The sequence below is a fragment of the Orcinus orca genome, chromosome 7 (genome assembly GCF_937001465.1).
Source record: "Orcinus orca chromosome 7, mOrcOrc1.1, whole genome shotgun sequence".
NCBI classification, from domain to species: Eukaryota; Metazoa; Chordata; class Mammalia; order Artiodactyla; family Delphinidae; genus Orcinus; species Orcinus orca.
The window spans coordinates 97,486,145-97,501,537 of record NC_064565.1 but is presented as its reverse complement, the minus strand read 5'-3'; the positions used below and the strand labels follow the sequence as shown (position 1 = coordinate 97,501,537).

The window sequence follows — 15,393 nt, the reverse complement described above, 5'->3', positions numbered from 1 at the left end:
AAAAGGAACACTATTCTCACAGGTAACATGCCAAGATAAAATATAGGGAATATTCTAAGAAATCTACTAAAAATATTAAAATTAATAAATGAGATATTGTATATTGATACAAGATCAATATACAATAATCAACTGTATTTCTGTACCTTAGGACTGAACAATCTGAAAATTAAATTAAGAAACCATTTTCACTTACAATAGCATCAAAAAGATTAAAATACTTAGGAATAAATTTAACAATAGTAGTACAAGATACGTGTATTTTCTTTTTGCTGCTGTAACGAATTACTACAAACAGTGGAAATAAAATAACATGAATTTATTATTTTCTAATTCTGGAGGCCAAAATTCTGAAACAAGTGTCATTGGGCTGAAGTCAAGATAACAAAAGGGCTGGTTCTTTCTGGCGTCTCCAGGCGAGCAGCTCTTTCTCACAACACATGGCATCACATTGCTCTTTCTCTGACCCTTCTGCCTTCCTCTTTCACATTTCAAGGAGCCTTGCGATTACATTGGGCCCTCCTGGACAATCCAGGATAATCTTTTTAAAGTCAGCTGATTATCTTAATTCCATCTGCAATTTTAATTCCACCTTGTTATTTAACCCATTTATGGATTCTGCAGCATCTTGTCCAGCTCTTTTTCATGCTTTCAATTTTTTGTCATTTTTGAAAACCTGACATTTTAAATAGTACAATGTGGAAAGTCTATAAATGAGATTTCCTCCTCTCCAGGGTTTGCTGTTGCTGTTTTTAGTGATTTTCCTGAAGTAATTCAATAGTCTATATTCTTTGTTGTGTGGGGTCAGAGAAGTCTGCCTGTTTTGTTAACGATTAAACAGGTGATGTTTAAATGCCTTGAACGAATGAGTCATCCAGTCTTTGTTGACTGGCTCTGTTGGGGCACGTGTTCAACACTCTGGAAATTCACAACTCTGCCTTACTTAGCCTTTGCTTCCTGCTTGAGCTGAACTTCACAGCTCAGCCAGCTGTGAGAGATTAGACCCTTCTGAAATCTTTCCTGAGCATGCCCTCCAAATGCATGTGTCCGTTGATATTCCTAGGAACACGATAGTGTTTCAATGCTCCCTATGGACATTTAATTATCTAGGTTTCCTGTTTAAGAATTTTGCTTAACTTCTTGTTTGCCTAACTGTTACTGCTACCTCAGGCAGCTGCAATATTAAACATGTACTGCTGATTGTTTGCTACAAATGCCCTGGAAAATTGTCCATTCATACAAAGTAAGCCCTGACTCAGGTCAAATAAAAACAGGCCCTGCAAATAGGGGTTTCCAGGGGGCTTCTTGAAAGTTCAGATAGTGACATTTCTCTGAGAATGGGGCTTTGTGGAGCTTTCCAAACTTGTTCTGCTCTGCTACTTGCTACCATGGTTGTGAAGCAGTTGGTTTTCAAGACTACTGCAGAGTTGGGGAAAGAAAGGGAAGCGGATGGGGCAAGTTTAAACAATGAAAAGGTCACATTCTTAACTCGGGTGCAGTAATTTTTTTTTAATAAATGCTCCTTTAATTGGTCCATGCTTGGTTAATTTCTAGAGTTCTGAAAAGTTCATTGTGACAATTTTTGCCAGTGTTCTCTCTGCTTTTATGAAGGAGAGATTTTTGAAGTTCTTCCCCTAATGATTGGACTTTTGACTGAAATTTATCCTCAGTACAATATTATTCAGAGAAGATTTTATATTTTAGGGTTTTTATGTCAAATGAAGGGCTAATATTAGGTTTTAAGTTCCTATGATAAAGCGATCTCAGTGGTAACAAGTGGTGCGTGTGTGTATGCATGTGTATGTTTGTGAGTATATCCGTATAATCACATGATACTACCAAGAGTATGAGAAAAAGTGGTCATATCCTGGTCTATTATCTTCTACTCTGTTCATTTTAATTAAAAAGTTATTGATTCCCTATAATGTTTCAATTGATAAGCTATATCCCAAGGATATAGAGATGAATAAGATACAGACCCTGCCCTAAATAAGCTTATAGTATTCCTCAGATTTTTTTTTTCTTTTTTTTCTTGCTAGAAAGAGAGAGACAGGCCAATAGACCTGGAGACAATATTGGTTTCAGAGGAAACCAGATCTCGGCTAGAATCTGCCAAACAACACCAACAGTGCTACTTTTACCAAAGGCTTACTCTGAGCCCAGGGCTGCTAAATGTTTTAGATAGATTTTCTCATGCATTCTTCATGAAAAGCTTATAAGTAGGTAATCCCCATTTTCAAATGAGCAGCTGAGGCTCTCAGAGATTAAATAAAATGACCTACCTGGTTCTTTGTCACACTGACACATGAAAACAAGCCTGACTTTAGAAGGTGCTTCTTACATGTAGAACCAGATTCCGCCCCTTGCCCGAGGACAGCCCTTGGGCAGTCTCTCCAAGTTTGCACTGAGTTGTGAGACTATGGGACATTTTTATTTTCTTAACACTTTTCTCTATGGTGATCATGTATTCCTTTTAGAATTAGACCAGAAAAACATTTAAAGAAGTATGCTGTTATGCTTAGCCTCTTCACATACAGGTGACAAACTATATTAAGAACTATATTAAGAAGCATAACATACACCTCTTCAAAGAATATAAAGTGGAATTTTATTATTTAATAGGTATATCTCAAAATTATCTTGGTAAAAATCTACTGAGGTTTCCGGATTATGAAAGTATCTACCTCTGAAGCTCAGAACATCACAGTCTTAGGGAAATGGTATGTCAATCCCTTCATTACCTTTTGAAATTTGAACTCTTGGCTTTATGTTTATAGAAAATAAAACGGTTAACCATGTTTCCATTTTTTAATAACTAAACGATATACCTGTCAGAGAGCTTTCATACTATGGTTTTAGGCACTGTATAAATACATGAACAGGTAGCTTGTACCACAAAGAGAGAATATGAGGGATTCTGTAGAGACCCATTTACTCACAAATTCATAAATCAGCTTATAAGGGTAGAAGTTATGTTTAACAGGATGCTGTCAGCTCTGTTTCTGTCTCAGGCAGTGAGATCAGGAAAAAAAATGCAGCACTGTGAAATTGTTTAAACCACTAATCCCAACTACTTTCATTTTATAGAGATATCTGGGAAGATACATGCTGTTTCAAGTAATAAGCTGTGCTCATATCAAAGAAAATGCAACCTCAAGTACCAGAGAACTGGACATTGTATTTACATTCAAAACCATGTTACTGTCATTGAGCAGTCCTCCTTTATTAGGTAAAGACCAAATGATGTATTATTAAGGTAGTGTAGTGTACGTTTTATTGATCTATTGATATTAACCCGGAGATTGATATACAACTCTGTTTCATTTGCCCAAAGCTAGTCTAAATGGGCCAACAATAATAATACCTGCCTGTGGACAGAGCAGGTCAAACATTACGTGCTTTACTTTCCTCAAAAACAACAAAAATATTTTATTTTTAAATGCTTTCAATTTAAATACTTTTAATTTCAAAAAGTAATTTTTTTGGTGTTTCTAGCCAATTATTTTCCTTCTAGAACCTAAAAAAAAGGAAATATGCAGAATTCTTTCTCTCTTCTGTAAAAGCAAAATACGATGAGCTACTTGGTACAATTTTTAAAGAGACACATTTTTAAGGGCTAAGGACAGATGAGTAACATACATCTTTTTGCATTAATTATATTTGTTTTCAGTTTATAAATGATTTTATTTTTAACTTGGTAAGACCTTCAGACATGATCCTCAAATGTTTCATGGTTTGAGAGCATTCTTCTAATTCTAGCTTGGTGTAACCCAGACATCACAATATAGTCTTTCCTTCCTAACCCACTGTGTTTAAGGCTACCAATTTTATAAAAATTTCTGATCTAAGTTCTCAACATACCTATCAATGAATAAAAAATAATAATAGGTAACATTTCTTGAGCATACAGTTGCCAGGCAACAGAACTTGTGTTTTTCATATATGATAGAATTTAGCCTTCATAATTAACCCACAAAGTAGATATCATTATTGCATCCATTTTGCAGACAAGAAAACTGACAGGACTAGCAAAGGTGAAGGTAGGATTCTAATTTGGGCAACCTGAAACTCTGATTCCATGTTTTAGCAGTTTAGAGCATGATGTCTACCTTGCACAGGATTATGCTTAAGGTTCCTGCTTTTTGGCACTGTACATTTCATTCTTTCAACAGTGCAAAGGCAGCACCAATGCACATTCTCTGCATAGCTCCACCCCTTCGTCATTTTCAGCAACCAATGAATCACTTTCAACAGCCAGTTCATCAGTCTACCCAGTAAATGCAAAGGGTGCTTTACCTTACCACTGTATGATCGCCATCTAGTGGTAAACATGTAATAATAGCTGGTTCTACAGTGATTAGTTACCCATGTCATTTCTAAAAAAGTGTCTTGATTCACAAATTCTACTAAGGAACTTAAAAACTTAGATGCAATCAAAACCAATTGTACTGTAAACAATAGATGACAATGATTTAATTATGTGTATAGTGTTATTTTAAAAGAATACAGCCTTTGCAGTAAGAGTTTTAAATTGCCTTCAATTTGTAGAGTCTGTATATTTATATAGTGTTTATAGTTAAAAGTTTTCCACATACATTTTATTTTTTAACTTATAAATATGTTAGAAAATTTCAGTGTTGAAAATATTTTAATAAAATATAACCATTATCATTAAGAAAAAGAAAAAATGTGGATAACCTTTATTGAGAATAAATACCAACTGGACAAGTAACAATGCCTTGCATAGCTACCAAAGGCTTAGACAAAGAGGCTTTGCTTCTATTTGGATTTTAGGTATTTTTGCCTGTTTGGTTTTATGTTCCCCACTTTGCTCTATTACCCGTGAATACCCATTCCTCGTTTGACCCATCCGACTCCATGGCATCCAGATTCTACACTCACCTGCCAGACCGTCTTAGTTCCCAGCTGTTCCAAAATCCATTCTCCTTGTCAATTCCAACACATGGGGCTTAATAATATTTGCAAACATCTGTGTCTTAAGTATAGATGCTAGATTTTTACCCAACAACTTTAAATTAACTTTGAATGCTAACTATTAGTATAATTTATAATATGATGTCCTCATAGTTGGATCACTTATATATTCCACGCTTTTCAAGTACAAATCTTACTTGGTCATTGTATGCCACTCTTTTTAAACATACAACTGAATTCCATTTTCTGCAGTCTCTTTAAAAGTTCTGCATCTATAATTATGAAAAGGGCCTAGAGTTATGGCAGGGGTACTACACTTGCCCAATTTAAAATTATGTTTATGCTATGTTTGTGAAACCAGTAATAAAATTTCATTTTTTTCTTGTCCTCAGAAAATTCAGTGAACCTAAAAATTAACTAATTTATCTTGTTTTTTTTAAATAAAGTTTTTAAAACTCAGTCATAAAACTTCAGAAGATGGGAATGAAAAGCAGAACTTCTAGAACTCAGTTTCTTCCACTGTTATTAATCTATTCTGGGTCTCTGCTCCAACTTGATTCAATATTGGTGGTGTTTATTTTCATAGAAATCTATTATTTTATCAAGAATTCCAAACATATATTTTTTCGTCTCTGTATTTATGGTTTTAACTCTTTCCAAATTGCTAAGGTTAATATTTCTGTTTCCTACATGTATTTTTTCTTTTATTGAGTTATCTACTTACTTCAATATTATAGTTCCTTATTTTATTATTTTTTCTTGAAAAAAACCTTTTGGATTAATATAAATGTACTCTTTTTATTCTAATTCATTCATTTCTACTTTTCACTTATCCATTCTTTGCTTTTCTATATTTGTTGACCAGTTGTACTTTTTAATTTAAATTCATAATTCACTTATTTTCTTTTTTTTCATTTAAAAAATAAAACTATCAAAGTGATAAATTCTACTCTGAGCACACTTCTGGTTACATCTCGTAAGTTTGATATGTATTGTGTTTGGGACTGTTTATCAACTAGGTAATAACTGTTTATAGTTCTCTGACCCAATATTCATTTATTTACTTTTTAATAATTCAGATTTTATTATATTTTAGTTATTGATTTATTTTCTTTTACTACTGAATCTTGCTCACAAACTTTAGTTTGTATGTTTGTTATTCTGAAGAATTCATTTATGTTAAATTTGTGGTTTAAGAGTTATATAGTTTTAAAAACCTAACAATGATTTCAAAGAATCTACAATCTCTCTTCATAAAGTATAAAGTTCAATATATAACACTAAATACATTTGCTATTTTATTAATTTCTCTAATTCTACTGTAACTTTGTTTACTTCACGTATTAAAAACTGATATACTTTGAAGTCTTTGACTCTGGTGACTATACTTTTGGCAGAATCTTCTTTTATTTACGAGCTTTGTTTTATATATTTCAACATCATATTATCTGATCCTCAAGTGATATTTAGTTACCCTCCCATTTTAACTTTTTTCTGTTAGTCCTCTTTTTCCTGATATTAATATTATTATGCCTGTTGTGTTCGTCATTTATGTATTGAAGATGTCCGTTATGACAAGGGAAACAAGATGACTAAGACTGATTTGGGTCACTCAGTGTATATACCACTGTCATATCAAGTGGGTTTGACCCCCAAAAGAAATCTGAATTATGTCACTGTGGCAGGAGACACAGTGGCTTGAATGTCATAGTAATCAGGAATACATACAACTGGAAGTTACAGAAAACACTCAACTAGAAACAATTACAATTAAAAATAAAGTAAAAAAAATGTAGGAGTTTATTTTTCTATGTGAAGAGAAGAGGAATTAGGCAGGTGTCACATTATAATGTGTCTACTCTGGACGTCATCCAAGGGAGCAGAACCAAGCTAATCACAAAGATGGGCTCTGAGGAAGACTATGACTGCATTTATTAATCAAAGATCCAACTACAGATTAAAGTGTCATATTTGAATCAAATTTATTTTATGTTTGATTCTTTGATTATAGATGAGTATATAAATAGGAAAGATATTATCTTTAACAATAAATTCTTTTTTTACCAACCAAATTATCTAAGCAAAACTAAAAATCAAATATCACAAACTTAAATTTCAGAAACAACTTTTAAGGTATAAATATTATGTATGTATATATATGCATATATTATATATATTATAGTCCATAATGTATGGTCTTCGGTGTTGATTTACATGCAGTAAGCATTATAAAATGTCTGAGGCCTGAAATATAAACTCCTTCAGAACCGATCTCTACCCCAAATAAAAAAGAGCTTTTTTGCTGTAGTTTCTAATAATTATTTATTATTTTCACCAATTCTACAAATGGAACACTTGCTATTCATTATCTCTTACTTAAAACACATATAGCTAAATGTATTTTCTCCCGTTATTTTTATCCCACATGCATTAGAAAAAAGGAGTGTGGCTACATTTTACTAAAATTCTGCCAAAGAAAGTACTGAAAGTAAATTCATACTATGAGTGAATAATGATGTATTTCACCTCATTTTAATTTCAGTAATTGACTGGAAAAACAGGAAGATCTATTAAAAGGACCATGTGCTGGTCAAACACTAATGAGAAAATTTCAGAGTCACGGGTTGTCATGGTGACAGGGTATTATAGAAATCTGATTAGTATGCCCAGCAGCTACAGAAGTGATAGGCTACACTTCTAATTGTGTTGTCTCTGCTTGCAAGATGGGCTTTATGTTTCTGAGACATGAGAGGCAGGGCAGATTTGTTTATCCATATACCAGATACAGAACGCATTACATGTTCAAAAATTAAATTCAAACATCTAGTACCAAAGATTATTTGGTAAAATTATTTGGTATAATTTTAAAATTATATTTGGTATAATTTTAAAATTATATTTTATTTGGTATAATTTTAAAATTATATTTTAAAAACATTTTCAAAAATTAAAATTAAAAAATTAGTTTACTCTTCTCATTAACACACAAATTTCTGAACAATTTAGTTACTTTTATTTCAATCTAATTTCATTGACATTCATACTAAGGATAAGACAAAGATGGTTTAAAAAAAAAAAGTCTTGTGAAAACAAACAAAAAAAAATCAATAAGGTCCTCCTAAGACCAAAATTTCCCAGTGGAATGGTTGAGAAGTTGCACTACGGACTATGCATCTCCAAGAGTAGTTAGACCAGAGACTGTTAGAAAGAGCCAGATAGAGCCAGATGCTTAACAAATGTTAAGCATAATGTTGAATAAGAGAAGACAGTTGGGATTAGGGATAGCAGTTGACCACAAGCAACTGTGGGCAGAGCTTCCTGCCACCAGAATAATGTACTACATGTTTAACAGTGTCTTTCCTTCTGTGCCCCTGTTCTTTTGGTACAAAAATTCAGTGAATCCTGAAAATTACAGGGCTCAATGCCTTCAGTTCTGCTTTGTTTTCTTTAATGTCTTGAGTATCATTGAAATTTTTAAAGAAATTGATCACTGCCTCCTGATCCTTTTTGGTAGAAAACTTAATTCTAAAAGGAAAACATGCAAGATTAACAGAGGCAAAGTAAACATTGATATGCATTATTGAAATTCATGTGCCTTTTCATAGCTTATGAGTACAAGGAGCATTTCTAATGCTTGTCCTGGGAAACTTATTACTCTTTTTAAATGCATCAGCATGTGGACTAAGTTTTACATGTACTAAATATCAAAAGCAATCAATCTAAAGTCAATATAAGGAAAGCCAAAGGAACATTATCTACACATTTCAAAATTCAGTGGAAGAGGTGGGGTTGCAGAGAGAAAAGTGGCAGTACAAAGTTTCAAGTTTCATTTATACAAGATGAGTGAGTCCTAGAGATCTACTGTATAGCACAGAGCCTACAGCAAATGATACTTATTGAATACTTAAAAAATTGCTAAGAAGGTAGATCTTACGTTAAGTATTTTTATAATGATGATGATGATGATAAAATAAAGTGGATGGGAAGAAACTTTTGGAGATGATAGATATGTTTATGGTATAGATTGTAGTGATGATTTCAAGGATGTATACTTAACTCCAAACTTATCAGGTCGTATATATTAAATATGCACACCTATTCATACTTCAATAAAGTGGTTTAAGAAAAAAAAAAAAAAAGCCAGCAGAGTGAAGACACAGAGTAATCAAATGCATTCCTGGAGAGATCAGGCTGGCTCTGGGAGTTGTGTGTACTGACCTGGGATGGAAGCAGCAATCCGAAAGCCAGTCGGTGTGGCCCAATCCTGTGAGAAGCACATTGCCTTTGGGGAGCCCCACCACCTTCCAGACGCGGTCCTCCCCACAGGAGATGAGGATGTCTTTGCGGGGGTGCATGATGATGCTACACAGGGAAAGAGAAGAAAAGGTAGTTATGGGGAGATAACAGTGAATGGTTTCATACTGGGAACAAATGAAATGGCAGGGATGATCCATTTCAGCCAGGCAGGACGGCTTACTCAGAATGCTGGCTCAGAAGCCAGAAGAGCCAGGTTCGACGTCCTGGCTATAGCTCTAGCTTATGGCTTCTTGAATGCCATCAATCTAATTAACTTCACTGGATCCCAGATTCCTCATGTGAAAAATGGGATGGTTGATTTAGGTGAATGCTCATGTCTAATTCTGGTTTGAAACAATAATTCTGTTTTATTTCTTTCAGGGAGGAAAAGTTATGCCAATGAAAATTTGGTGTTAGGATATTTGGACCAGTAGCCATGCTTATTATATAAAAGCAAACTTCTTTTCAGACTATAGTATATCTTAAATCAGGCATTATCCAGGAAAAGATCATGAATCATAACCACATTATCATAGTTCTGTAATAAATTCTATAAATGAAACATTAACTCCATGCTCCACTATCTACACAAAGGAGCTCAAATTCTTCATTAATATGCCACCTAAATTTGCTTCAGTCAATGCACAGTACACAAATTACAGTAATGAATTCAGGATGCAAAAGACAATTCCCACTCTATAAAGGCATAGAGGGAATTGAGAAAGACGTATGTAAAATTAATGATTAACACATTAAGCAGTATTATTTGAGCCAGACTATGATCATTGTGGCTGTTTATTTATTTACTGAAGCTAATCCATTCTAAAATCAAGAGTCTAAAAGGTTAATGCCTGATATTTTATCTATGGCAATGCTTTAATCTTATTTATATAGCGTTTCATCTATGCCTTACAATGTAATGGGAATGAATGTGCCGAATGTTAAGCACCTATTAAAATACCAGCCTAAATATTAGCAACAAATTGTTCAGTTTCAACATAGCCATCTCAAATCAAAGACATAATGCATTTACTTGCCTATACAGTGAAGTGAAACAAATAATGACTTAAATAATGACTTAAACAAATAATGACTTAAAAAATAAGAATTACACATTCATTTCTCCCACAGTCCATTCTATGAATGGCATTGTTCCCTTCTTCTGCAAAAAAGACTTTAGGAAATCAATTTCCCAAAGAAATCATGGTCTGGGTCCATACCTACATGAGTAACTCCAGGGCTTACATGAGAGCAAAACTTTTCTCCTTATGGATCCCTTCCAATAATACCACTAAATCCCAGAATTGTGAGCTGAAAAATCATGTCTTTCCATTAGACCTATCCAGTTTTGGAAATTTGCTGGGGTCAGTATTGGAACTATTCAACTCACAGGCATGTGACTACTATGAGCAGGGCCTTCTTTCTGGTGAAACAGTTTCCCTTTTCTCTAGCACTTTGCTGCTCAAAATAAACATAGTAGAAGGGGAATTATTCATTTTGTAATTCATCATAATTGGTTTGTGACTTCCAGAAGGCCAGTTCAGGAAAGGAATTTATTACAGCTCAAACTGGGGAGAGGATACATTTATAGAACTTAATTAGAAGAAAAATATGGTGAGAGGTAAAACATGTCAGATTGAAATGAATTCTATATTCAAACACACATAAGAAGGCAAACCAAATCCTTGAAGCTACTGAGTATGATGTATGTTAGCTCACAGCTTTCCGGGCAGACACATGCACACTTGACTAGATGATAAATTACCCTCTTTACGTGAAGATAACTAAAGTCATTGATGTCTTTACGGACTTTGAAAGATAAGTTTCCAAAATGACTTTGTGGGGGAAACTATTTGTAGAAGTTAAGGAAAAAAAAAGATAAACACAAACCTATTGGTGGTTAATCAGTTTTGGAAGTGTTTTTCCAGACTCTTCTGAACACTTCTACTTTGAGGGCCCCTCCATAACACCTGAACTTCCCGAGAACTCATCCCACTAATCACACTCTCAGGTTTCTCTATGCATATATTTCTTTTCTAACATTACATATGACTTATTTTTCCTAATTATTCTGGACCAGTTTCAGTCAAACACTGATATTTTATTCTTTAAAAAGTATAATTTACATCATCTATGAAATGGTCTTTAAGTGATTAGAACTATTTCCAGCGGGTATAGAAGGGAATTTAATGCTCTCGTAAGAATCAATTAACAAGTACTTGTTATTGAGTTAGTCACAGAATAAGTGCACCAGCAAAGACTGGGTCATAGTGATAAAGATCCCCAATCAAGAGTTGCAGATTCTGGGCTTCCCTGGTGGCGCAGTGGTTGAGAGTCCGCCTGCCAATGCAGGGGACACGGGTTCGTGCCCCGGTCCGGGAAGATTCCACACGCCGCAGAGCGGCTGGGCCTGTGAGCCATGGCCGCTGAGCCTGCGCGTCCAGAGCCTGTGCTCCGCAACGGGAGAGGCCACAACAGTGAGAGGCCTGCTTACCGAAAAAAAAAAAAAAAAAAAAAGGAGTTGCAGATTCTGATTCCAATCATTCCTTGTGGGAGAACACAGGTCAGGGGCCACGAACCAGAAATATTCCCCCAGATACAGAAGTTTAGTGAAGCTGAGTGTCATTATCAACTCCATAATGAGGCACTGGTGTCTGAAATCCTCCTCCTTCTCTCCATCATCAATTAACAACAATAATATCCAACATTGTTTGAAAACTAAATGTGCACCAGAATTTGTACTAAATCCTTAATTCTCACAACAAGTAGAAAGAAAGCTCACGAGGTCAAGGGTTTATGTCTGTTTGTTTGTTGTGTACTTGCTGTATACTCACCCCCAACAGTGGCTGGGATATATTAGCTATTCAGTACATACTTGTCATACGTCTGACGGGGGGACTGACTTCGGTACAGTTAGTTTTATTATATTATAACTAAGTAAACAGAGGTTGAGATATTATGTAAATTGCTCAAGTTTGATAATAGATGGAGGCTGACTTTGAATCCAGGATGGTCTGAATTTGAGGATCATGAATTTAGACATTTTTACTTAGTGTCAGTCTTTCATAGTTTATTATTTATATGTGTGTACTGTAAGTATCAATAATTCTTGTAACAGAGATGGGAGATATCATTCCCAGTAAATGTTTAAAGTCATTTAGTCATTATTAAGTCCTGAGTTAATATATCTAGGAATTTTCAGTGTATATATCAGAGCTGGGTACCACCTGACATAACAGTCTTAAAAAGAGGACCCTACTCTTTACAATAAAATGCTCTGGTCCTATAAGAGAAACCAGGTGAGTAGCACCCCTTGTACATTCTGATCTACAAAGGCTTTTGTGCTAATATACTACATGTTGCACTTAATAAACTCATTAATTTGATCTCTTGTGCTAATATTATGAGCCTTGTATTATTCTTTAAGTTATCAGAGGGCATTAATGTTTTATTCACCTATTTTCATAGAGAACTCTTCAAAGAATAAATAAATATTCTCTGTAAAGAATAGATAAAGCATAAATGTAGAAGGATATTTAATAAGCATTGATTCCATGGGCATTTAATTCATTGAGAATTTTCCCAGTATATTCAGGCCTCAACTTTCATCATTCGATTTATCTCTAAATCAGTCTTTTTTTTTTTTTTTTGCAGTACACGGGCCTCTCACTGTTGTGGCCTCTCCCGCTGCGGAGCACAGGCTCCGGACGCGCAGGCCCAGCGGCCGTGGCTCACGGGCCCAGCCGCTCAGCGGCCTGTGGGATCCTCCCGGACCAGGGCAAGAACCCGTGTCCCCTGCATCGGCAGGCGGACTCTCAACCACTGAGCCACCAGGGAAGCCCTCTAAATCAGTCTTTTAAAGAAGTTGAAAAATGGGAGAAATAACTAACAATTTATAGGAGTCAGTTCCTGATCTCCAAATGGCATACATTAACTCATTTAACGGTCATAATGCCCCCATGACTTAGGTCTATTATTATTCCTATTTTGCAGATAGGGAAACTGGGGCACAGAGAGGTTAAATGATCTACTCAAGGTCACAAACCCAGGAAGTGGCAGAGGGAGGACATGAATTTGAGCAGACTGTCTCCAGAGTCCATCTCTCTCTGGAAAGTGAGCTCAGAACCTCATCCCTTTCCTTTTTTTAGATGATAACATTGGAGAAGAAGCCACACTGAAGATTGTATTATTTTTATCTAGGGAATTTATTGAGATGATCTTAAAATTCAAAACCACTGATAATTTTTTTTTGTCATTTTTCTAATGATGTGTGAAAAGGTTTTAACTATTGTCACTTATTTTCTGGAAGTTGGGCACTGGTTAGGTTCAGAGTGGTGGAGAAATAGATCAAAGTTGATTGGAAAAACAAGTACTTATGATCTAAAGCTGAGGTTGGCCAACATTTTCTTAAAGGGTCAGAGAGTAAATATTTTCGGCTTATAGACCATATGGTCTCTGCCATAACTATGTAACTCTCCTTTTCACAAATAAGGAGGGAATACTAAAACTGACCCATAAGGGTATTGTGCTGTGAGGATAAGTTGGTATATGTAAAGCGGTTGGAACAACATCTAAGCATGGTCAGCTTTCCATAAATATTAGCTATTATTATTATTGAACATCATTGCACTTCATTGTAACCTGGCCCTTCATGTAAACTTCTATAATCTACACATGCCTCTTTTAAGGATCACAGGTAGTAAATTTAGTCCTTAAAATTGTAAATATTTAGAGAAAAATGATGTTTCCATGTGGTTTTGATAGACACCAGACATTGCTGTACTTTATTTGATGTTAAATCATCTGACAAAAATGTAGGACCCACACATAATACTTTCACACATGAACATAAGGAAGCTTTGTGGTGGTCTCTTTCATAATGTGGTTTTTAGGAATGTATTGCGGGAAACAGTGGACAATACGTACACATTGACCCCTCTCCCTGCCTTCATGTACACAGGTAGCATCAAGTAGTTTCTGGTCACTGGGGATGGGCTCTGCGAGGCTCTGGGCATACTGAGATGAAGACAACACAGTTCCTCTCCTCAAGTTCTGTCCACAAATAGGTATCCCTCTTCTAACTAATCATAAAATGATTTTCCTTCTCAAAGATGTCTTCCCGAAGTTCTAATTAATAAGAATAATGAGTTCTTACTTAATATCTTCCTGGCGCCTGCCCTAAGTGCCACAAAGTCATTTTACTTTAAATTTTGAATATAACCTTTCTGCTTCCCTTTAACTTACTATTAATTATAATTGCAAGATTCAAAGACAAAGGCCCTGTCACCTCCTTCCTAAGTTAATAAGCCTGTGACTAGGGTGAAAATAGTACAGGAAAACATCTTAAGGATTCAAAAAAGGAAATTGTGGGTGAATGCTAATCCTGCCTCTTAATCAAGTCAGTCCTGATGAAGTATCCATAAAATGTTTTGTTAAACAATATACCAGGCATGTTACATAAAATATTATGTTCTATCAGAGATTTTCTCTCTTTTATAATAGGACACATCCCTTACAATAGACCATGTGATATACACTTCAGAATCTCTTCTCTCTAATTGAAATTGTTCTTTCCAGTAGTGGCGTTACACAAGGATATTTTGGAGGGAATGTGTGGGGGTGTATGGCGAACACTATTAATTATCAACAGAGTCACTGACATAAGTGCCACTGTTAGACTTTTCAGAGAGAAGAATATTAATCTAAAAAAAGATTGTCACAAGAAAGACTAATTAGATACCCCTGTCTTCACTTTAGGTTATTCAGCATTGTAAATGTTTCCTTCACTTCAGTTCACAGGCTCTAATTATTTCCAACACAGAAGATGCTCAGAGGGTTGAAAATGAATCAATATCAAAATGTGTGCCCTGTGAACAGTGGGTGACCACTATCTACTCGTCCTTAACGATAGCACACAGTCACACACTGCACATGCTTTTATCCAGCTGACCAGGACAAAAATATACAAAACATCTGTCTGACTGTTGCTCCGCTAATAACCGCATCTTATATTTGGGTATGCATCAGGATTTACAAAGCACTCTAACATGCAACTTTTACTCTTTATTTCAACCAATATGGATTAAGAGCCTACGATGCAGTATGCAAAACAGACAGGAGCAGCACTCTCAGGGAGCTTACATGTGAATGTGGGGAAACAAA

At 35.1% G+C, this 15,393-nt stretch overlaps 1 protein-coding gene across 1 annotated transcript in view; it reads right to left on the bottom strand.

Annotated features, from left to right (window-relative positions):
• Nucleotides 1-15,393, bottom strand: part of SPAG16 (sperm associated antigen 16) — an 877,426-nt gene that overhangs the window by 462,728 nt on the left and 399,305 nt on the right. Inside the window, exon 11 of the mRNA XM_033428194.2 lies at nucleotides 9,154-9,297. Coding sequence (XP_033284085.2) covers nucleotides 9,154-9,297 — 144 coding nt within the window. The remainder of the gene's footprint in view (nucleotides 1-9,153; nucleotides 9,298-15,393) is intronic.